Source organism: Siniperca chuatsi, linkage group LG6 (assembly GCF_020085105.1).
Source record: "Siniperca chuatsi isolate FFG_IHB_CAS linkage group LG6, ASM2008510v1, whole genome shotgun sequence".
Classification (NCBI taxonomy): Eukaryota; Metazoa; Chordata; class Actinopteri; order Centrarchiformes; family Sinipercidae; genus Siniperca; species Siniperca chuatsi.
Window position 1 is genome coordinate 20,949,883 of NC_058047.1, and position 25,250 is coordinate 20,975,132.

General features: G+C 39.9%; 1 protein-coding gene across 2 annotated transcripts in view; it reads right to left on the reverse strand.

Moving 5' to 3' along the window:
- The window catches only part of hcn2b (hyperpolarization activated cyclic nucleotide-gated potassium channel 2b), a 68,177-nt gene that overhangs the window by 16,670 nt on the left and 26,257 nt on the right, over positions 1-25,250 (reverse strand). Inside the window, exons 6-9 of one of the 2 annotated variants that reach the window (XM_044200639.1) lie at positions 18,348-18,494; positions 17,282-17,522; positions 13,088-13,252; positions 4,631-9,478 (exon numbers count right to left, since the gene is read on the reverse strand). In XM_044200639.1, coding sequence (XP_044056574.1) covers positions 8,526-9,478; positions 13,088-13,252; positions 17,282-17,522; positions 18,348-18,494 — 1,506 coding nt within the window. In that variant the 3' untranslated portion in view covers positions 4,631-8,525. Of the gene's footprint in view, positions 1-4,630; positions 9,479-13,087; positions 13,253-17,281; positions 17,523-18,347; positions 18,495-25,250 lie in introns of those variants that run through there. The other variant, XM_044200640.1, reaches the window with a different exon arrangement.

Sequence of the window (25,250 nt, forward strand, 5' to 3'; positions counted from 1 at the left end):
AGCTTTAAAATGCTGTCACTACAACACTTAAAATGGCAGACCATGTAGCAGGGTTAGTGTGGAGGGGTAAGGTCAGGACACATACACACTTAACATCTCTTTTTGTTGAGATGGCATTTGTGTTTTGGGTGTAAACTACCGTTGACTTTGGCTGAGGGAGTAAACAGGATATTGAAGATGTCCTTACAGCAAATTGCAGTTGCCATGTAGCTTGATGGGCCTGTCTCAGTTTCTCTGGGGTGATTCCAAGGATGTCTGCTATTAGATCAGAGAGCTGCACTGGTCCAATATGCAGTAATTGAACACAGCTTGTAGCAGGAAATAGTCAGATAGTTTCCATTACAGGTCCTCTCCAGAGATTAACATGTTATTGATGATGATTATGTATTAGGGAAATATATAATGCAAAGGTGATGGAGTTGGGGGATGGCATGGAAGACAACTTTTACATTTGAAAAAACCATCACTGACTTCTCTTGAAAGAAGAAAATGCAAATATTAACTACATTTTTAAAATGCTTCTTCCCTTTGAGCCCACATAATCAGTTGTTATGCCTGACTGATGGATCAGCCTCTGCATATGCTGATGTCTCTAAACATAACAAGTTTTTTAAGTATCCTTGTTTTATAGTTATGTTCAAGTGAACATGTAAGAAATTCTTGCCACCATAAATGGTGCTTATTGATTGATTGAGGCCTTAGCAACATAGTTAAAAGTATCTGTACATGCATCTAATGCATGAGTTCAGCATGTTTAAGGCAGCCATATTTAGACAGAATGTTTTGGTTCTTTACTGTCTCTGGCAGACCTCTGCATTGTGTCAATGGCACAAGGACAACACAAGAAGAGGTTATCTTAACTGTTAGCTACAGTACAGTAATGCAACAATATCACAGCACTGTAATATTCGATTTTAAGAGTTGTTGTGAAGTTAAATTCTCTTCTTATTGAATGACTCATAAATGAAATACTGTTAATCAGGTGAAAATGCTACAGTAAAAAGTATAGCTTTGTGTCTTAGACTCTTGTTCTCCTTTGTGTAAAATGGTTACTATAGTAGGCCTTGCAAAGGTTATATTCATTTTAACATTAGCTAATATGTGGTGAATATAATTTAATAAATTTTACAAGCCGAAAAGTCCACTTACTAGCTTTTTCTAGAGCTTTCAGCTGAATCTCACTGTCTTTATCAGCGGTTAGAGCTTGCTCAGTTGTCATCTGCTGATGAAGACTGGGGGATGCAGCTGAAAGCTCTGGAAAAAACTAGCTGTCAGGTCATTTTGTTTCTGTGTGAAGTTGCGTTGTTCATCCATCTGGGCTGCTTTCTGCCCACAGTCCAACTAGACGCTAGTCAAGTGGAGGCTTGAAATTGCTCATAAGTGTGAATATGAGTGTCCCGCTATCTATGTTAGCCTTGTGATATAGCGGGGACCTGTTCGGGGGTGTTTCCTTGTCTCACCCAAAGCATGCTTGGATAGGCTCTAGCTCATCATATAAATAGACATAAGCTGTTGAAAACAATGGGTAACCATGATTACATTAGTTGATAGAAAATGTTGGCAAAGTGATGGCATGACAGACACATGAGTATGGAATACGGCCTGTTTTACTTGAAATTATATTTGAATCAAATGCTTGCTGATTTGATAATATGTGACTCCACACGAGTAGAAGTGTATCACATCTAGCTTTTAGCGAGCTCTTTATTCCAGCCACAGGATCATTAGAAAGAGAACGCTATGGAGGTGTTGGTCGCTATCTGCCAGGCATGCCAGAGCTGGAAGCCACTCTTTGATAGCTGGACCACTCACTCTCACTGAGAGAACTTTGATTTCCTTGCCAGGCTCCTGGGCTCTCCTGGCCTATCTCCTGCCCCGAGGTGTCATGAGTGGCCAGCACTCAGCAGCACTAGCGGGGGAGCAGAGTGTACAGACAGTCCTGGAGGGAGCAAATGTCAGCAGGAGGCAGCACAGTGGGGAGGGAGCGCTGGTGTTTGGGAGAGAGAGACAGGTGGTGTGCGTGTGTCAGGTATGTCAGTGTGAGATCCTTCGTCTGACCTTTATTCTGACTGACAGGCTGTGATGGGTTGATTAACAACCATCAAACACATACTGTACAGTACACACACATCTGGTGCCTGATGCAGCGATGCTTCAGTGAACTGGGTCTTCTAAAAAGAAAGGTGCGTGTTCCACCCAAGAAATATTGCAATCTTTTACTTTGTTTGAATTGAGTTTGAATGTTATTTTTTCTCTTGATAACCAGGCAGATAATCTGATATGAAATCATGACAAGACACATGAACAATAATATCATGACTGACAGAGAGCAGAGGCACTCAGCATTACATTCCTTTATTGCATTTAGAGGTTCTGCTTCTTGTAAGCATGCAAAATTATTAACTAGTAATCTGTTTGTGCTTTTCCAATATGCTAACCCAAAATTATTGATCTAAACATGAAGCAGCGGAATCATACTCAAGCGGAACACAGCGGAATCTGTATTCAAATACTATTTATTTGTTTTCCTTTTTACATGTATTGCAGTGGGATATAACTGACAGTGATGTTTGCATTGTGAGGAGCTTGCTTTTTTTTTTTTTTTACAGCCACACACAAAGACTATGGTACATGTATGTGGAGACTACAATATATGCTAGGCACTAGGTATGCACAGTACATGTTATGGGATGTGACAACTGTAAAGTGCCTCAATAAAAGAAAATCAGGTCCCTGACACAGAAACGCTCATCCTGCACTGTTAGTGTCTGATTTCACCGACAGTGACTACCTGAGATCGCCTGTATGCTTCAAGGAAATTCATGGTTACTGGTGAAGACCTCAGTTGTACATTATCTGGCCTACATTTGTCTGCAGTGCCTTGGTATGGATTGTTTTGGTATTGGTGTCGGCTTTGTACTCAGTAATGGCATTCAATAATACAGTGACTAACATTCACTAACAGGTCTGGGATCTGAGACAGAAAGAAAGAAAGAAAGAAAGAAAGAAAGAAAGAAAGAAAGAAAGAAAGAAAGAAAGAAAGAAAGAAAGAAAGAAAGAAAGAAAGAAAGAAAGAAAGAAAGAAAGAAAGAGAAAGAAAGAAAGAAAGAAAGAAAGAAAGAAAGAAAGAAAGAAAGAAAGAAAGAAAGAAAGAAAGAAAGAAAGAAAGAAAGAAAGAAAGAAAGAAAGAAAGAAAGAAAGAAAGAAAGAAAGAAAGAAAGAAAGAAAGAAAGAAAGAAAGAAAGAAAGAAAGAAAGAAAGAAAGAAAGAAAGAAAGAAAGAAAGAAAGAAAGAAAGAAAGAAAGAAAGAAAGAAAGAAAGAAAGAAAGAAAGAAAGAAAGAAAGAAAGAAAGAAAGAAAGAAAGAAAGAAAGAAAGAAAGAAAGAAAGAAAGAAAGAAAGAAAGAAAGAAAGAAAGAAAGAAAGAAAGAAAGAAAGAAAGAAAGAAAGAAAGAAAGAAAGAAAGAAAGAAAGAAAGAAAGAAAGAAAGAAAGAAAGAAAGAAAGAAAGAAAGAAAGAAAGAAAGAAAGAAAGAAAGAAAGAAAGAAAGAAAGAAAGAGAAAATTTGGCACCTTTTTATGTGGATGTCCCATCAGTGTTGATGGAAAATGTAGTCTACTAAAGCAATAAATTCTGCAGTGCAAGCTATATTGACAGAGAAAGTTGAGTTCTCCTCAGTGGCACTGCTGGCGGAGCCGTGCCGGCAGCGCTTACACGTATCAAGATGCATTGCGCGCAAGCTTCTGACGCCGACGCCCATGCCCACCCAGCGGGCTTCTGTATAACAGCAAAGCTAACGCTAACTGAGCTAGCGCTGCAGTATAAAGTTCATTTACACAGTTTCTCTTGACTGCTCCTCAACATTACAACATTAATCCAGTCTGTGGGAGTACCAGCCTAGCCTATAGCTATTACTTTGTTGGCCAAAACATAGCATTAGGTGACAAAAATACTCACTCAAAGGTCATATGCCCTCTAAGCCCTGCTAGTCTTGGTGGTCTTTTCCTGAAGAAGGTCTCCAGCACACCTCTGTCCAAGTGTGGAGTAAAACTTTCATGCATAGTAAGGCACACTCGGGCTTTCTCTGGGTTGGCGTCGGCGACAGCATCCAACAAAAACTGCCCATGCTGAAATTCATTGCAGCAGAATGATTCAGTTTCTGTTGACATCAGAGGGCAATTTGAGCAAAGGCACCTCCAGTCACTGTTTGATCCCAGCGCAGGTTCTGGAGGGTCCCCGCTGGCCATATCCTCTTGTGCAGCGGCAGCCTCGGCCTCTCTCCGCTGCATTTCTTTGGCCGTACACTCTGGCTCGCATAAATATGGATGAATATCTGAGTCAGCCAAAACATTCTAAAATGTATCCTCGTCCATAATATCCTCTGCACTCATATTTTGGGATGCCAAAGAGAACAAGGAAATTATGTTTTTGAGCGGTATCTAGAGCACGCCCCCTGGCTACGCAGAGGCAGAGACTAGAAATCCAAGTTGAAGTAGCCTGTAGTTCTTCCTTGCCCCCAACTACGTCAAATGACCATCAACACTGATTGGACATCCACAAAAGAGTGCCGAATTTTCTCTTTAAGCCAACAAAAAGCAGGGATGTAAAGGAAGTAACAAATAAATGCTGAATGGTTGCTGTTTGATATTTAATCATGTTGTATTGTATCCTGTAAAATACAGAAACAACTAGTGTAAAAAAAGTGCTGTATATATTTTTCAGTGTTGGTGTAGTCATTATTGGCCAAAAATAATCTGAACTCATTAGCAGGAATGTACTTGTATGACAAAGTGAGAGACACAAAATCACACCATCGCTCAATCCAAATGAACAGCCCTTGTAGGTAAACATTTTAAACAATCTGAATCTCCATACTTTACTGTCATTGATAAACCCAAAGACACATTTGAATAAAAATTGGAATGGAAAATAGTTGTAACTCTGGAGAAGCTATAGCATTGAAGACAAGAAAAAATTAGGATCTATGAAGAAAGTTTTTAGAAAAAAAGCCTTTTGAAAGCACACAACTTGGCAAACACAGATGCTTCTGTTGGTGTTGGTGTTGCTGCTGCGTGCATGTGTGTGTGGCACAGATACCATCCTTCCCAAAGCCTGGAGGGTGTACTGAAAAAGAACAGCTGAGGTGTTGTAGCATTTACATAACACTAAATATGTTTGTAAAGTTGCAAAAAGAGGGAAAAGTGCATTTACAGAGTTCTGGGCAACATGCTAATTAGATGGCAGAGGTAACGGCATAGAAGGGGAAAAAAATCAAAAGGAACAGGATTTGTGAATTGACTGGGGTGCGAGATTAGACAAATAAATAAACAAATAAAACATACACAATTGAAGAAACCATGCAGACCTCACAGCAACTGGCACAGGATTATATACAAACTGTGGGTGGTACTGTGAGCGACTGTAGAAAAAGAAGTGATACATCTTTTATAATGCAAACGGTTTTGTTCAGTATTATCAGTTCATACCAGACGATATTATGCATTTTGTCAAAGATTACAAAGATATTTCTTTTTCAAACATTTTCTGTTTCAGTATGTCTACAGCTACAGTAAACTAGGCTAAATAAATAAATAGTCTGGTTTACATGATGAACACTATGTTTACACATAGATATAACAACCATGCCAATCAAGTTATTGTCACTAAAGAGTGCATTTTAAATCTGAATCTCTGTTCAAGTTCTTCCACAAACAGACTTTAAACAAATTCTCAGTAAAGTTTCCAAAAGGTGATTGCATCTCCATTAACACCTCAGGGACACAACAGAACATCATCTGCATAAAATGACCACTCACTCTTTTTCAAACAGTTATTGCTTTGTGTGATAAACATCACTTTCAGACAATATGACTGAATGAGTTTAGTATAGTATTCTCTGATTTGTACGGTCAGCCTGCGACATGTCATTTATATTTTGAAAACATTTGCATACGAAAAATTTCAGGCCTTGAAACTTTGGTTTCACTCAGTTCATTCTTCGGCTTTTTTTTTTTAAATTGTGGTGTTGTTTAGGATCATTGCGCTCGAGTTACTAATATCTGATTGTGATTTAGATTTAGCAAATGACCCTTTTTTTGCAATCCATCTGGTCCATCTGTCTTCCTCCACTGTGTGCTTTCCAATGAAGTAAAAAATGTCTATAAAATTTTGTCACTATATGCATTTCCTGTCCTCCAGGACACGATGTGAAGCTCAGCTCTATATTAATTATTTTTCAGAATCCAAATAGGTTCCACAGGGCATAATTTGGGCATAAAACAAAAACACAACAAACCTCAAAAACACTATAAAAATATACAAACCTTCAACTTTGTCCTATACGGAATTCTCAAGGTGGATAACATGCAGGAACTGAAACTAAACAAAATGAAAATGCAAAATGATCATAGAGGAGGAATTCATCATTGGCACTGTATAATGAAATCCAATCGAAGGAGAATAATAACAGTCACAAACAGACCCGGGAGATTCCAATTTCCACTCTCATTACTCAGTAATGGTTCAGGCATTAGTGAGATGAGTTGAATAGAATGTCTGGTCTGGGAGACCCTTCCTAATGCTTTTGGACACAAATCAGCGGGATCTGATGAACTCTTATTGAGGCATTAATGACAGAGGCACACTGCGATATACATCCTGCAAAGTATCTGCACTGTCCTTGGCTGTTGATCAAAACTGTAATGCTTACAATAGGGTTGGGCTTTGCAGGAGTTTCATTATCTGTATGAATTGACTTTGGCATAGTGACATATTGCCCAAATTGCTGCTGCAAGAAATGTAAGATTCAGGGTTAGAAGAGAATGGATTTATATTTGGATTCTGTGAGATTGAATGGATTTACATCTTGAGTTGTATAAAATTATTTGTAATTAACTGGCAGTGAATTATAATGTCTAAGATACATTAGAATACTTTCACAAAGTGTGGGATATTACTACTCACATGACTACAGTCCATAAACCTATTGCTTCAGGAATCTATTCTGCTGTTAAGAGGAAGTGTCTTTTAGTATGGTACATTTTTATTAGATCTTGTGAACTCATTACTCTTAAAGCTGCATTAATCAATTTTTGGCAACATTGGCAACAAAAGCAAAACAAGTTTACAGACAAACAACCCTGACATAATATTACTGTTGCTACAGCAGACAAGTTGGCAAACAATTCACTACTTAAACATCCAGCGGACACAAGCAACATTATAATCCCACCTCTTTCTGGCCACCTGACAGACATAAGTCTGATATTTACTAGCCTTTTAGATCTGATTTAGTCTACACCAACTCCTGAGAAAAATATCTGACTATTAAGTTGCTAAATGTGCATGTCACACATAATGGGTTTAAGGGATCTTTTTTACTGAATACTGCTGCCTTTTGCTTTTGGAAACAGGGTTGATGAGCAATAAGACTGAACTGTACAGAAAATCTGTGGGCTTTAGAGCCAAAACAATGAACTAACAAAGGCTAAAAAGCTCCATAGAGATTAAGAGTTGAGTGATCATCACTACGAGCAACTCCCTTCACATTACCCATAGTCATTTGATTTATTGTTAATATAAAAAATATTGATTAATGCAGCTTTAACTTAAACAAACGTGCAGACATTTCCTGTATAAATCGATGGCTTGGCTGGAACTAGACAATTTGCTTCACAGCTGTAATTTCAGTATGAAGGATATTCATAGTCTGTGATCTGAAGATCCTAGGGGCTCATATATTTATCTGTGGGGACTAACAGAGGCAGGGAAGACCTACAAAAGAGGCCAACTAGATTCTGAAAATGCCTGTTTGATTTATAAATATACTTTCATATCAATAATCTGGGGGAAAATATGGCTTAAAATATTGGAATAAAGGTCGTCAGAGGAGAGTGCATTTTTCTCTCATCTCTTATTGAATATTAATTAATTGTGCTTACAAATTTGGTCTACAGGGATACTTAATTTTAATGTTCAAACTTATTATGACTTTTTATAAAACCACAATTATTATGCATTAGATCGTCTTTTACAGCCAGCCTACTGACAAAATGTGGTAGATACAGTAGTTAAACCCCATTAAAGTGCCAACTTCTGATATCTGAAGCAGGTCCCTGATTTTCTTTTAGTCCCATCCGACCCCAAATTTGCATTAAATGTGGTGAATGAGAGGATAGTGAAGCAGAAATGCCAATATATTGTTGACTATGTTTTGAAATACAGTAAATAAAGGAGTCGGGGGTGGGGAGAAGCTACTTTACCACTACTGATCTGTGCAACTACTATGTCTGTGAGTAGAAACATCTCAATGCTGCAGATTCAAAAGTCCCCATACAGAATTTATTATGTTAGAACAGTCTCCTTTCAGATTCTCCCTGCTGCCACTCACTCAACATTCATACATTCAGATAGTCAAACTGGAGTGGGAAGAGAGAAGAGGAACAGTAGGAGAAAGAACAAAAATCCCCCGTGTTCCTGCAGTCATGCCCCTCACTGAGTCACTCCTCCAGAAGAGTTTAATTAAGATCACAAGTTTGAGGATAGCCTGGATCTGACTTTGCTGTGGTCTGTCTCAGGAAGGCTCACTACAGAGTCCTTCTTGGGTAGTCCCGACTCCCCCAGACCTGTTCCCACACCCCCTACTGCCAGCCCTGTACCAGCTGCAAAACCCTGCACAGAACCAGGCAGGGCTGCCACAGGGAAGGCCCCCACAGACATCTGGTGGGGCAGTACCACCCTATGTGGTATAGCACTCCGGACGCCTGTGTGACCTGATGGGGTCTGGGGGGGTCCAATGGAAGTGGAGGAGACTCGTGTAGACTGGGGCGGACTAGGGGCACCTGGTTGCGCCCCCTCATGAGGCAGGGAGGGCTGAGAGGCTGATAGTGCCCTAGCGTCTTGGCTCAGACTGCCCATTTGCAAAGAATGGGTACTCTTATGTGTGCTGGGCCGGTGTGCAGGGCTGGCTGTGTGCTGCTGGGCTAGAGAAAGCTGGGAGCCTGAGGTGGGACCAGCCAGGCCACTGGATCCATACTGGAATGATCGTCCTCCAACTGCCAGTGGACTCTGGACAGGGGGGCTGGACAGGATGGGAGCAAAGGCACCAGAAGCAAGGAGCTGAGACTGCAGTGGAGAGGCTGAGACAGGGCTGGATACACTTTCCATCACCTGGAATCTCCTCACCATCCTGGGGGACTGCAGGTTCCCTTGCATGGGGGGACAAAAGTTCATGGCTACAGCCTGCTGCAGAGTGGCAATGGCTGAATTCTGGGGTTGGGTGGAGGAACCTGGAGGAGTAAAGAATCCACCATGTAGAGGAGGTGTCATGGACATGGCCCGTGGTCGTGGTATATCAACTTGCTGAACCATTTCCCGATCATATTTAACTATCTCCTGGATCATCTCATTCTCACGATTGTTGAAAACACCAGAGTTCAGATCATGCTGAACTTTGTGCATCAGGAGTGAGTTCTTCTTGCCTGCAATGACATGGAGACAGAAAGTAGCATTGTTGCTGAAGTAGATGCTATTGGTTGCTGAAAGAAAAACAGGCTTAGTTGTACAAGTAAAGTTTGGACCCCTAGTGTTGTCCTACCTTCTCTTATTCTCAGTCAGTGTTTACTAGACATAGAAATAACAGCTTTAGGATATAGTAGCCTATATATGGAACTATCTGTCATTTTCTCCACGCACAAAATCCATCACTGACAAACACACACAAACACATAAAGAGAGAGCATCTAATCTTTTGCACTGATTCCCTATTATGGTGATAGGCTAGTGTTTTTGCAGAGTCATCTCAGTGCTGACAATGTGAAAGAGAGCATGTCTGTTGCCAAGGCATTTGTTTATTTGTGCTTCTATGTCTATGGACGTACTACCTGTGTGTGATTACTGTATGTGTGTACTTACACACGTCTGGTGCTTGGCATGCATTGGCCCTCCAGGAAAAAATAATAGTTATCTGGATGTAACTCGAGCTCTAAGAGTATGAGTGTAGCCATCTAACAGGCTTCACTATTGCTTAACCCCCACAAGTATGCAGCATCAGAGACAACTGATGCACCTTCCGCTGAATTAGATGATTGCATGTCCAACAAAGGACCAGCAACCTCACAGCTCAGCTCTCCTTAAACTCAAGAAACTGAGAACAAAGGGCCATCTGAACACACTGTTAGAGGAAGTAATCAAAGTCCCACCCACAGTGAGTGGTCTGTGAATCACAATATTCACTGTGCAACTGTGAATACTTGTGTGTAATGGGAGATCCTTCCTAGTTGCAGGTCCACAGGGCCAAACCAGCTCATGTCTGTGCAAGAATATGAACCTCAACCGACATGTACCTGCAGTACACTGGATCCAGCTGTTCAAATCACCGCTGGATACCTTATATGTGCAGTGGCCCCAACTTCAGAAGCAGATGGGCAGCTGACGTGAGGCCAAATAGAGACATCGCCACCACAGCCGTGACAAAAAGCACATGCTTGAGCAGTTGCTGTATCTGTTGATTTAACTGTGGCGTGCACTTTTTGTAGTTAATGGAAAAACCCAGGCATGTATTTTATCAGATAACCAGCATCATGGGGGCCTCCACTTCCTGTTGTGAGCTGGAAAGGATCAGCGAGTTTTCGAACTGCACTGTCTCCATACACTTGAAAAATGAGCATGGAAGGAAGGACACAAGAAGAGAAATGCAATATATGCACTCTAATGCAACAAGGAATGCACAAATCTGCAGTGTACATTAAGGAGATGCAACACACCCTGGTCAGGAGCAATGCCAAAGAAACCCCTCTTCTGATAATGACTCAGCAGTCTATGCCATGTTCTGAAAGCAGGAGTGCATTTGAGCAGAGGGTTTGGGCCCACCCGGGATCACACTACTAGAGAACAACACAAGGAGGTCGCACTAAAACGGGTATACTGTAACACTAACTCGTGACTCTCATATTGCTGCAAAAATAATTCTAAAGAGGGAGATAAAGGCGTCACAGCAAGAAAGTGTGTGAGAGAATGGGTTTCATCTGTGGACCGAAAACACACACACACACACACACACAGTTTGGCCATCAAGGCTTGGTGATGAGGTCCTTTGTCAGGGTGTGGAGGGAGGAGGCAGAGGAATCCCCATCCCTGTGCTGCAGCCTGGAAAAGCCTCGTGGTAATGTTGAGAGAGTTCTTCCTCGAGGAGCACCACAAGGTCCTCCTTGAAGAAATGGCAGGGATCGTTCTTAGTACACTTCCTCCTGAGGAAGCTAGAAACTGGTAGAGCAAGCCGAGGACCCCCTTAAATCACTGCTATACAGCTTCTTCTGTTGATCTTATGTGACACCGTGTTTCCAATTTGATGCATTTAGGGTATGAAGACAATGGACAAGGGATTACAGGTCAGAGACTGATTCTATGAAAATGTATGGATGGCTGCTGGAGCAAGCCTGGTTTCATCAATAATGTGAGTAATTATGGTCTGTCAGGCTGAACTGATCCTAAATAAGCACTCCTGGTCACAGGTGCTCAGCAAAAAAAAATTAAGATGAGGATCTTATGGATGCATCCAACAATCACTCTTTACATGCAAAAGGAACAAAGCTTATTTGCAAGTCTGTATTTACATTTAATATTCTTAACATGGCTTATAATTGCCCCAGTGTGTTTGTTCCAGACAAACACTGTTGCAAGCCAAACAAAAGAACACATTATTACTGATTAATATTCATCAAGTGCACATGGAGCCTGGTGGGAATATTTGGTTGGTGGTTAGGTCTTAAAGCAGACACACAAGTCTCCCTCCAAATATGTGAGCTGACTGACTGAAGGCTGCTCATGTGTGGAATCTAGCTGCTATGGCAACAGCTGGCAGGTGGCGGATGCAGGGCTTTTGTAAACATGTGAAGTGTGGTCATGTGACAGAGGGATGTGACATCAGCAGCACTACTGACCTTGGGGGGCATGATGGGAGGGGTAAGTTGTTTGCATTGTGAAGAAAAATAACTTGTTTCTGTTTACTAGGTAACAAGGGACTACCAAGGCTTCGCTAAGACAAAGCAGTCTGTGTGCATGTTTGTGTGTGTGTGTGTTTCTGCCTTAAAACCAAAGACGTTCAGAAAGAGTCACTGCTGTGCAATCATTTTAACAAATCAGTTAATTAATCTTGAGAGAGTACAGAGGTACAAAAAAGTGACACTGCTCAGCAGTTTCAGCCATGATATTCACAAGTGTCACACATGTTAAATAACTGTTTTCCAAAATGTCATATATTCATAGGAAGCATTCGATTGCCATGGCAGATTTACACTCTAAGAAACTACAAAACTACATAATAAATGATTCACAGCCATGAATACATCCTCCACCAGTGTTTTGACAGAGACATCACGTTAATGAATGAATAAAATTTCCTTATGCTTCATTTCATCTTATGAATGACTCATATGCTTATGAAGACACCATACCTGTGGCTTTTGTCAGTGAGGCATAATGCTAATTATGCGTGACTAAATCTCCAAGACAAATTTCATATTTTAGGTCTGGATGGAAAGATTCATTTGTTACATTGTTTAATTTTGTTCTAATGACACAATAAAGGGCTTAAAAATGGAAGCCACATGGACTCACATGAGTTTGTTCAGTGGACAGAGATGTGATAACTTTTCATTCTGTGAGAATGAAACCAAATCTCCATGGTTTTATGGTTTGGATATGCATGTGTTCATACAATTTGAGAAGCATTTGAGAGCTAGCATTAAAAAACTTTAAGTAATCAGATGTCTGCACTTGCCTGTGTATAAATCTACCTATCAACCATTACGTTGAATGGGCAAAGTCAAAACAAGTAATGAGAAAATTGCTTGGCAGTTACTTAGTGTGCTCCTGAGTTTGAAAGGTGCCGTTCACTGCTACCCAAATGAACAACAACAACAAAAAACAAGATCAAACTAAACCAAACTAAATCTTAGGGACTTTGACTGAGCAATTCTACAAAGGTTTGAACACCTTTATATACCAAGGAAACATTACCATGTTATATGGTAATTTTAAACAATATCAAATAAAGACACTTGGTGGAGTTTTTGCTGAACCAGTCTTACCTATCCTGTCCAATCTGTCAATGGCAACCGTCTCAAAGGCCCTCCTCATCATGGGATACTCCTCCAGCACCTCGTTGAAATTGTCCACAGAGAGAGAGTATAGGCGACAGTAGGTGTCAGCTCGCACACTGGCCGTCCGTCTGCCACGGGTCAGCAGACAGATCTCTGGTGTGGTGAAAAGGAGACCAGACAAGAGATGGTCAGATCACAAAATGGCAGCCTGACAGATTTCAGGGTGTCAGACAGTGACAGAGAAAAGAAGAGAGATACTATAAATAAGGAGAGGTTTGTTGAGCAGTCTGAAATTGATACCCCGCTATTACACTATTACAAAACAAAATACGCCCGGTCCTGTTTTTTTCCTTTTCAGTTTTGTCAGGAAGAGCTTGGTTTTTAGCCTCAGTTGATTTCCATGTGCATGAGTACTACTACTTGTGAGTAATTCATGCCACCATAGGTCAAAAATTCACTCTCAATATCACTTTAAGAAACTGTATGTGCAATAAGTTTAATTTGTTTCAGTACACTTTGGTCCAAACTTCAGTCATCTGAACATTTAAATATTTGGAATCATCGAGCTTTCCAAAGTCTGTGCTGTACAAAACTCTAGTGCCTTGAGCAAATGTGTGATTAGAATGAAAGTGGTTTATGCATGCAGTTGTTGTGTGTAGCCAGTATGACCCACTGACAGTAAAACTAAGTACACAGCACTGGCAGCTGTGTGAACGAAGCACACTTTATATTTGGAGATGTGCAGCTAAGCTTCATTACATTCAGTTGTTCCCCTTCCTTTCCCCTAGTATCTTCTCTCTAGCTTTCTTCTTCTATAGGCTGGGGCTGACTGTTGTCTTGACAACCATATGCCTTCCTTTTCTCCTGCCTGAAAGGTTGACCTCCTCTGACTCTCTGTGGGAAAGGGAGAAAAACGAAACGCGAGGAGACTCCATTAAGAACATGCATAGGGGCACTATACTGCAATGGACTGTAACTGTCTGTTCATGACTGGTCGCTCCAGCACCAAACGGGGCTCTGCACAAAGCAAACGAATGAGCGAACAAACCTACGCATGTCATTAAAAAGCATACAAATATTACAAGCATAAGTAACTGTGCAATGTGCAATGTTCATTAGAGGACTAGTTTGACATTTTGGGAAATACGCTTATTCGCTTTCTTGATAGGAATTAGATGAGAAGATTGATACCACTCTCATGTCTGTCCATTAAATTTGAAGCTACCACCAGCATCCCTTAGCTTAGCACAAAGACTGGAAACAGGGGGAAACAGCTAGCATGGCTCTGTCCAAAGGTAACAATAGCATGCCTACCAGTATCTCTAAAGCTAAAAACAAAACAAAACAAAAAATGACGAGCAACATGTCATTTATACCAAGCTAAGCTAACTGGATGTAGGATCATGGAGTGGAGAGTGGTATTAATCTCTTGGCTAGAAAGCAAATAAGTGTATTTCCCTAAATTATCCTTTTAGGGCAAAAAAAATAGTAAGATTAGCCATAGTGATGGGCCACAGCTGCCGGACACTTTCAGTGTGTCTTCTCAGAATCTCTCTCCTCAGAATCCACAAGATGCCCCAGATGTTCTTTCATAAATTGTCACTTGGGATCTTCCTGGTTATACATAACACAACCATTTGCATATTGCTAGCATCATTAGTGGAAAGTGCTGAGAGAGCATAATATTACTAATGAAACCATCGGGGCTGCATTAAAAAGCTGGTCAAACTACTAAGTAACTATTTGTATCTTGTATACAGGGCAACTGTCACCCTTGAATATAATGAAAAATTCAGAGAATTGGAGGATGGGTTAAGTTAATTCCTAGCACTATTTGGGATCATGATTGCCTTAACCTTTTAACAGTTTTATTGCTTGATATGTTCACAGGGAAACTTCTCCTGTTCCAGGTACCCATATAAACATATATTTTCCCTTATTCTCGTCTTCTAGATTCTGAAAGTTTATGCCAGCTCATAGATAATCAGTTAACTACATGAGGCCCTCCATCTGTGCTATTAACAATTTAAATCATTTTACAAGAAACAAGAGTCACTTTGAAGCAACATATTGTGAAACATTTGGCAGTTCAGACCAGTCACAGCAGCAGTAATACAAACCTATGCTGAGTAATAGTCAGGCAGTGAATATGCAACTGTACAAAAATCAGTTTCCAATATTTTCACCAAACCCAATAGGATCGAGCAGTTATTTAATGAACAAATACTAAGTAATGTGATGGCTGTGGCTGGACAAGTGGTACATTGTTCTGCCAGACAGCAATTTTGAAAAAAATAGCCAAAGGCTAAGCTGCAGACTCAGCTGCATTTACAGCCATTCTGTCGTTTTCTAAATTAAATAATTCAATAACAGAGCCAATACAGTGAAAGTTTGACAATGAAAAATGTGTACAAACATGTGGCATTAGCACAGGCCAAGTAATGTAAACGCCAGGAGATAGTACATACAATATTGCTTTTCTGTAACATGTGTAACATGTATCCAATATCAGTGAAGTAATGTTTCTAACCACTCATCTAAATACAGCTAAATTCTATAAATATAAATTGGCGCAAAGTCACATGTTTGGTCTGACATCACTATCTACTTACTGCTACTTACTAATTGAGTGATTTGACCACAAATACACTCTGCACTGCACTGCTGTGGTTAAACCATGTTGTCCGTCCAATCCAAGCCCACTGCTAGTTTTGTATATGAAGAGAGGCCTGTGGGTCCCACCCTGGTGGCAGGGATGGCTCTGAACAGTCTATGCTTGACATTACAAATGGCCCTGCCATCACCGTTGTGCTGTGTTAATTAGCTGTTATTAATTGGATGTGTGTATGTGTGATGTGTGTGTGTAGTGTATCCATGCTAGTCCAACAGCACTGCACATCAACATTACTGCCAGTGAACTCTGGTCTGCTGCAGAGAGCACCGGATGTTAAAAACGCAACCCAAACCATCGAACCGGGAGACTTAAAACTGTGCGTGGGTGTATGATCCACATCTGAGTGGGTTTATGGGTGGCAATAGTGGCAGAGGCACCACATGTTTTTAAACAGCCACAGAGGAACAACAGCCTGGGAAAGTGGGACAGAAGTGGCTGTAAGACACAAGCATAAGAAGTCCAAGTAAAATGTCAGGGTGCTGGGTTTTTCTTTTTCCTTATCTGCTTGTTGCTGCAATTCTTATTTAAATAGTAAACACACATCTCTGATATTACTGTAGTGGATTGCATTGGGATTCAAAGTGTAAATAACACATGCCTGGAAACACTGAATAGAATATATTAGAACAGAACCAAATATAACAGAATAGAATAGAACATGTATGTTCTCTTCTACTCTATTCCATTGTTGTGTTTTGTTATGCTCTATTCTGCTCTGTTCTATTGTATTCTGTTCTGCAATGTCATGTTATGAACAGAATAGAACATTGTAGAACGTGTTATGTTCTACTATGTTCTATTCAACTCTGTTCTGTTATATCTTATTATTCTATTCCATCCTATTTTGTTCTATTCTGTTATGTTCTATTCTACTTTGTTACGTTCTATTATGTTAATTCAATTCAGTTGGGCTTTATTGGCATGGGAAATAGACGTTAACATTGCCATGGCATGTGTGAAATAAAATAAAAACATAAACAGAAGACATGTGCTATTAAAATATATACAGATATGTAAGATAAGATAATAATAATGATAAGAATAATAAATAAAAAAACTGTAGACTTGCAGTTAAAAATACAAATACAAATGAGTGAAATCTACATAAACATTGTAACTTTTTTTCATGAATGTGTGTGTGGTTGTGTAGGTCATTCACTGTCCCTCAGGTTGTGGCATCTTGATACAGCAAGATCTGCCCTGTCTCCTTCTCCGAGGAGTATTTCTAATTTCGAGAGGTCTTCTAGTTTTTTGAAATCTGAGATAACAGAGTTGAACTTGTTAAAGTTTCATGGAATGTTTTACATTGTAGGAGGAAGTACATCTCTGTCTCAAATGTCTCTTATGTTCTATTCTACTCTGTTGTGTTCTATCCTATTATTCTATTCTATTCTCAGAATAGAACAGACCAGAGTAGAATAGTACTCTTCTGTTCTAGAGAAGAGAATAGAACAGAGTAGAATAGAGCAGTAACTGATGATCCTAAGCTGACAAAAACAGTGACGTACCTCCAAAGTAGGAGCCGTCCATCAGCTTCATGCCGATGCTTCCTTTGGTCAGGACGCTGACCACCCCATGCTGGATGAAGTACATCTTCTTGCCGATGGTGCCCTCTCTAACGATGTAGTCTTTGGGCTGGAATACTTCAAATCTCAGTTTGGTCAGCATGGCTGTCACAAAGTTGGGATCAGCATTGGCAAACAGCGGCATGGAGGCCACCAGCTTACGGCAGTTGAAGTTGACGATTTCCTAAATGGTGACAGGAAACAGCGTTGGATCGTAATGTTGTATTGGATGGTATTGGATGTCGTAAGATTGTTGGGCATGCATGTTACACATTATAAAAGTTACACTGCATGAATTCCAGCATCAGAAGGAACAGTCAGTTGTGGAAAATAGGTGCTAAGGTTTAACTTTGTTTGTTTTGGGGATGTTCTGCTTTGGCATTTCAGGTAGAACAACCAGTAAAACTACTGATTTCATGATTGATTAAGGATAAACGCATGATGGTTAGAGCTCATTATTTTCCTTTTTGTATCCAAAGCACACACTCTGTACATGTTTAACCATTTTTGGTTTTTTGAATTACCTTGAAGGACCCTGGCACAGATCATTTGAGTATTCTCCATATTTTTCTGTTACCTGAAGCATACTCTGAGCTGTCTTTGAAGCAAGAGGACCTTGTTTACTGTAAACTGCTGTAAACAGTTTCCACTGGCAGCAGGAAAAACAACTTTTGGGTGCGTGGGAACATAAAGTCCATGTGAAAATCACTATAAACCCATCAGTTCCTTTCTTTTAAAATCTAGTTATTTTTCAGTGAAAACTGGCAAAAACTTCAGGTGACTTAATTGAATACCTAGCAAGTGAGTTAATTAAGAACAGTCCATGAGTAAATCGATAGAGAAATGACATTTTTAACTAGTGGGTTATATTCTTATTTGTTCAGAAAGAGACCATAGCTGAGCATTATAATGAATTTATTCCAGTCCACTTACTCGGTGGAGAGTTGAGAAGTGTGTGTATTTGTGGGTGAATGAGCACGTTATAGTGGATGCTTGGGTGTTTTCATACCTCGCGCAGAGGCTCATTAAGCTCCTCCAGGATGCTCTCTTCATCAAACATCTTGCCCTGGTATCTGTGCTCATAGTAGTCATGGATTTTCTGTCGGAAGTCGGCCGGTAGTTTGTGGAATGACATGTACTGCTCCACTTGTTTGTACTAGAGGATGAAGAGAGGCGTGAAAGATAGTGATGAGGAGAAACAGAAGCATAAATCAATGAAAACAGGATTCAGCAACTCTTTTGTTAATTGTGACAGGAAGCAGTTTGAGAAGTTTGTCCTACTTTGCAGCATCATGGCATTCTTACTGTACAAGTTACAGCAGCTGTGAGGACCACGCATTCCTCATTTATACTCAAAAAGACTTTTTCTCTTATTATCAGCTATAGTTCGTTCATGTGTGCAGTTACTGAGACGTACAGCTCTGCAAAGATCCTGTGACCCATTTATACCTTGTAGCTATGGGAGGAAAACTGTGATGAAGCTGTTAAGGAAACATGACAGCTCTGTTAAGCCCATGAGGATCACGCTCTACTGTGTTTAGAGAAGAAAGACGCTACTATTGTACATCTTAATCACAGCGAGTCTCTCTCTCTCTATCTGGTGGTCTCTGTGTGCTAAATTCTTTATTTTGGCAAATCTACAGAAAATATTATCATGCTTTCTACAAAAAATTACAAAATCATTGTTCTGTGTTTCGTTTTTCATGAGAAAAATATATGAAACAACTCTATGATCTGTGAAGACCGTTGAGTTAAAAAAAAGACACAGGTAAATAATTAAACTGAACCAGTGGGCATTTGTGTACTCATGTTCCTATTCTGAGAAAGGAAGATGTTTGTTATTTATGTTGGAATTGATAAATATGTAACTATGTGGCCAGCAAAAAAAGAGGCTGCATGTCATGTTTGCTCACACCATCACATACAGTATTCACCACCAGCTGCATCAAATGCAACCTGAATGTCCACTTCTCTCAACTCATTATGATGCTCCATAACACATTTCATGCCTGGATTCCCTGGGAAAATAGCAGTCGCTGGATCTACTGTATAGCTTCTCCTGTAAGGCACTTTGTCAATTGGGGAATACATGTTATTAATAATTATTCTACATTCACTGTATATATATACTGGGTTTGTTTTATTTATAGGAGGAGGATGGGACATTCTATGTGGTTTCACACGTCAACACCTTCCTGTAAACCAAAGAAATACACCCTTACACCACTCAAATACACACAAAAACCCTGAGGGTGAAAAAGTGGTCACGTGACTTGTGTTTTAGAACAAAAGGCCAACAAGATAACCCCTGAAACTAGTAGAGAGCTGTTCACTTCCTGTTATTTCAGCAGCAGACTTGCAAATGCTCCAAAAAGATGCAGAAAAACGCAACAAAAAACAACATATGAGCAGTAATAATACGAATGAATCAGCTTTTCATGGACCCAAAGACAATTTTTTTTTTTTTAACTGATCCAATACTGTGCAACAAATCCACAAGGCCCTGTTTTTGGAGTGGCTTTAAAACATTACGTAAGGTCTCCGAACTGTGTGTGTTTGTGTGTGTTAAGCAGTGCGAGTCATCCCACTGTGGAATAAACTGTCAATTGGATGAGTAGTAGATTTCAAGCAGAGGGTCAAAGGAGAAGCTCCCCTGTCCAACACCACACCCGGACAGACACAACAAGACGCAGCTCAAATCTTCTACGCAGAGCTCAAATATGATGGTTAGATAAGTATTGCTCAAACAGCCTTGGGTAATAACACTTTAAATTTTTTTACAGTGCCACTTAATGGCAGTGAAAAAGATATTGATTGCACCCTGTCAAGCAAAGCCGTCGTTGTTTACAGCTTACCTGTGAATTTGCAACGTCTATATTAATCAGCACAGTTATAATTCTTTTGCCTTCCACCTTTGATGTTAGAGCTGTCACGGCTGTCAGTTTTTATTGTTTTAACCTCAACTGAAGAATCACATGTTAGAAAAAAATCTGAATATGACAAAATAAGACATTTGCTGATGAAATCCTTACAATTTACAGCATCAAAAATGATGGTCAAGCTAAAAAGGCCATCAGCCCCTGTATGTATGAAGAGGAATCCAATTCTTTAATCGTGTAGAGTGCCGATACCTTCCTGCCTGTGAGTCTTGACCCGACAATCACGATTTATAAGGACACACCATGTATGGAAGACGGGGTGGGGGCTGACAATGACCTTGCTTGTAACAGTCGATGACACATGCATGGGATAGGATGGCTTTCTGTCCAGGAAATTACATGTTGTCACACTGTAAGGTGACGTATGGGTTAGAGAAGAAAATGGAGGCTTGACCCTGGAGGCTTGGGTGACACGACAAATCATGATATCCTTAATACAGCACAGACTGGCTGTCATGGTAGGACATCATTCATTTTGTTTCTCTACAGGAGGATTTTCTCTCCATAATATAAAGCAGTGAGTGGTTTTTACGAAAGGGAAAAACTTGGATTTATGTACGAATTGTAACATTGCCGGAAGAGGGACATTTGTACCTATTTTCAGGGAAATGTAATAAACGTTTAGAGGAATTTTTTTCTGACGTTAATTTCTTAATTTCTATTTAGACTACTATAAATCCTCTCTATCTCCTATAATCCTTTATTCCAAATTTTGCCTTGCAATCTCTCTTTCCCTTTCAGAAAAGTATCAGACTGTTCTCCCGTGTGATGTAGATACCACACAAATAAATACTACATACACATACAGTACATACAGTGCAGCATGACCTTATACATGACAAAATCAAAATCCAAGTGGATCACTTACTTTAATGATCTACATAATGAATTTACATCTGCAAAAACAACTTACTGCATCCTTTTCTTTCTTATGTAAAGCAGTTTTAATCTCAAGCTCATTCAGTCTTAATTAATTGCCTCGGGCCATGGTTCATTTAGCATGAAAAGCCGTGGCAGCACTAAATTAAAACCTTACAGGTTGTCATCCTCAGCCATCTTTTCTGATTTCTAACACATCTTGACAGTAAAAACATAATCCAGACAGCAACAATCAGATTTTTTTTTCTTCAAATTATTAAGATATATTGGTTTAGGACATAAAAGGTGAATTCCCCAAATTTAACATACTCCTAACTAACCCAATAAAACATAGGCATTTCATTTAAACTTGGAAAATCCCTCCCCATCTGCTGTGTGTCAGTAACAATAAAGATAAAGCTGACTATCCAGCTCATTCAATCAAGCATGGGGATAAACTGGGAGGCTACTATTAAGTGTTTCCTGCCTCGGGATTCAGTGCGTGAAAGTCTCAATTAAACTGAAATGACATCTCCCATTCTCTCTCACTCGTTCCACTCTAAAAGTGGTTGTTGAAGCAGCTGGGTTTTATTGACTTTCTGATTCTCTCAGCATTAGACTTAGATTAGTGACCATGTCACTCAATGTCAGTGGGATGGGAGTGAGACTCAAATGGCCTCATGTTTCTAAAAGAAAAGAAAAAGAAAGGAGAAGAATCTGCTCACTTCTTAAATACAAAATTTGAAGTGAGACACAGTTGTAGTGAAGCTGAAATGTATTTGTCCTTGAGAGGGAACTATCAAGAAAATATATTTTGGAGATCCATAATGCATGCTGTGATACCACGTGGTCATGTTTGTTGCTGTTGAGAAAAACAAGTGTCAATTTCTGTCTTCCCTCTGTGGCAGCCTACAGTGACAGCCATGCATCATGCTCACAAGCCACCAACTAGAGGCTTTATGTCCCATAAAAACAACCTCTGTGCTCTCCAGTTGGTGGCTTGTGAGCATGATGCATGGCTGTCACTGTAAGCTGGCACAGAGGGAAGACAGAAATTGAATTGGCCCTTCTATTAATGGGCCATGTCACTGAGCGTCAGGGCTCAGGATGTGACAAGTCTCATATCTGTGTGTGTGATGTTCTGAGTGTATAAAACCCGAGTTGACTTCGGCAGTATCCTTTAGCACATTGACTGAAGAGCGGAGACAGACCCACAGAAATAAATACACGTTAACACACAAATGTGCACAGACACAAACACACCTTCAAACTTCAGAATTATGAGTATATACACTCACTACATTACCACTGTGTGTGTTGATAAGGGCATTGAAGGGACTGAAAAAATATGTTTGTAATGGTTTACAGCAAACACTGTACTACAACAGAAGAGACAAGGAAAGTTCACAGTGTACATGTTATAAAATGTGTGACGTAAGACAGCTTTTTAAACCTATATCCTAAATTCATTATGATTCACCAAATATATGACTAATATTAAAGACACTTCAGGTTGAAGCCATTATCACATTAATTTCGCTTCGTACATGTAAACCAAACATAAAGGAGAAAATGAGTCAGAGAAGGAGCTTAAAGGTTTAAGGCAATATAAATGTGGATTGTGCAAATGGGGCTACAAGAGGGAAATACCAGGAAAATGTCCGTAATATCTTTACAGTTATTGTATTTTAAAGGGGCACTCCACTGGTTTGTTAGTGGCACTCTACTAACAAATTATGCTATCCAGATAGGGGGATTGGCATTATGGAAATTAAAGGATCCAGTTCAAATAAATTTCAGGTTAAGTTGAGCGTAAAACTATATTCCTGACTTGTAAATAATAATAATAATAATAATGATAATAATAAACTTTATTTCGATAGCACCTTTAGAAACCAGAGTTACAAGGTGCTTCACAAAATACAGTACCATACAGATAACAATAATATACAGACAGAAAGTGCGAATAGTGACATAGAAAGACTAAAATTAAAGTGGGTTTTTGGGTTTTCCCCTTCCTTTAGTGTGGTATATAGCTTTTTTGTGTATGTAAAAGGTCTGCAAAGTTACAAAGCTCAAAGTCCACGCCTTAGGGCGTTACTGTCTCCCACAGAAATCACTGCTCCTGACCTGGCTGAAACGCTTCGTTTGTATGTCACTAACACATTCTAACATTTGCATAATGCCTGCCATGGTTACCGTAGCTACAGCGGTGTTTCCAGCTGATCAGGAAGCCTCAGGAATCTGGTTATTCTAAGGGGCATGACTTTTCCGACACACGGTCTAAGCGGTTGACCAATCCAAACAGACCAATCAGAGCAGACTGGGCTTTTTAAAGAGCTAAAATGGAGCGTTTCAGACAGAGGGTGAATAGAGGCACTGCAGCAATGTACTGTATGAGAAAAATATATGTGTTTTTTGAACATTAAAGCATGTAAACCTATTCTAGTAGGACCCCCAAATAAAACTAAACAGAATGAATAGGCATAAAAATATTATACAAATGCCAATCTGTACAGGTGAGTTTTTAAAAGCTTTTTAAAGTGAGGCACTGACTCAGGTGATTTGATGTTGAGGGGGAGTTTGTTCCACAGCGTTGGAGCTAAAACAGTAAAAGCATGATCCCCATTGGTTTTGAACCTGGACCGTGGAACTTTTAACAACATTTGATTCTCAGATCTGAGGGGTCTCGGAGCAGAGTAAGGCGTTAAAAGTTCTGAAATGTAAAACAGAGCCAGACCATGTTGGGATTTAAAAGTAATCAGGAGATCTTAAATTGAATTCTGTAATGGATGGGAAGCCAGTGTAATTCAGGCAAGGCAGCAGTGCAGGGAATCCAGATTGTTACGATTTTCACAACTAAATGAGACAAACAACTGGGAGTAATCAGCGTAACAACGGTAGGACACAATGGTGAAATGGCGAATAACATGGCCAAGGGGCAACAGATATAAAGTGAACAAAATAAGGACTGAGCCCTGTGGGACCCCACATAACATGGGAGCAGCTGAACAACAGAAGTTGTCAACAGTGATTTTGAAAACCGCTCTAGAACAGTTTCACCTAAGCCAACCCAGTTCCTGAGTCTGTTGAGTAGAATTGTATGATCAACTGTAGGAAGCTGCACTCACGTTCAGCCAAATCAGAATGGTGTGATTACCACACTCATCAGGATGTCATTTGTTACTCTAAGTACTCTAAATAATGCTGTTTCCGTACTGTGGATCTTTCTAAAGCCAGATTGGAATTTGTCAAAAATATTGTTTCCTTCCATTATTTCTAAGAGTTGCTTAGCAACCACCTTTTCAACAATTTTGGAGATCAAACATAGTTTGACTATGGGACAGTAGTTATGGGGGAGTGTTGGATGTAAACCAGGTTTCTTAAGGAGAGGCTGGATACAGGCCTGTTTAAAGTAGTCTGAGTCCACGCCAGATCTAAGAGACTCATTGACAATGTTAAGAAGCCAAGGGGCGATGACTCCAAAAACCTCTTTAAACAGCTTGAAAAGAAGAATGTCAGATTTACAAGTAGAGAAACTGGTATTAGATACAATGTCGACCAAATCCCTGAGGGTAATGGGGGTAAACTTATCTAAGTTGGTTGAGGGCGAGGGCCCAGGTGAAGGGAGAAGTCGCCCAGGAGGAGTAATTGATGCTTTGATGTTTTCTATCTTTTCAGTAAAATACTTTTAAAACTTATCACATTCCTCAACAGAGGTGGCACTGACTGTTGATGGTACTGAAGAGAAATTTTGAGTTATGGTTTTGAGAGGCAAGTAGATTAGAAAAGTAAGAGTGTCTCTCACTCTTTACCAGTGAATTAAATGAAGATAAATAGTGGCTGACAAAAAAACCTCTCATCTCAAGGTCCACTTACTAGCTATTTCTGGAGCTTTCAACTGTATCTGACTCTCTTTCAACTATGATATGTGGTTGAATGCACCAGAAAGAGCAAGTAAGTGGATCTTGAGTTGATTTTTCGCCAGATGATGAGTTTAATCTATCAAATCTAAGTATCATAGGCCCAGGTTGTCCAGGTCAGGCCTCAGTGATCGAGGTTATGAAGTGAACAGTTCCTCAAGTTGCTGTTTTATGTGTCAAGGCCCAGTGGAT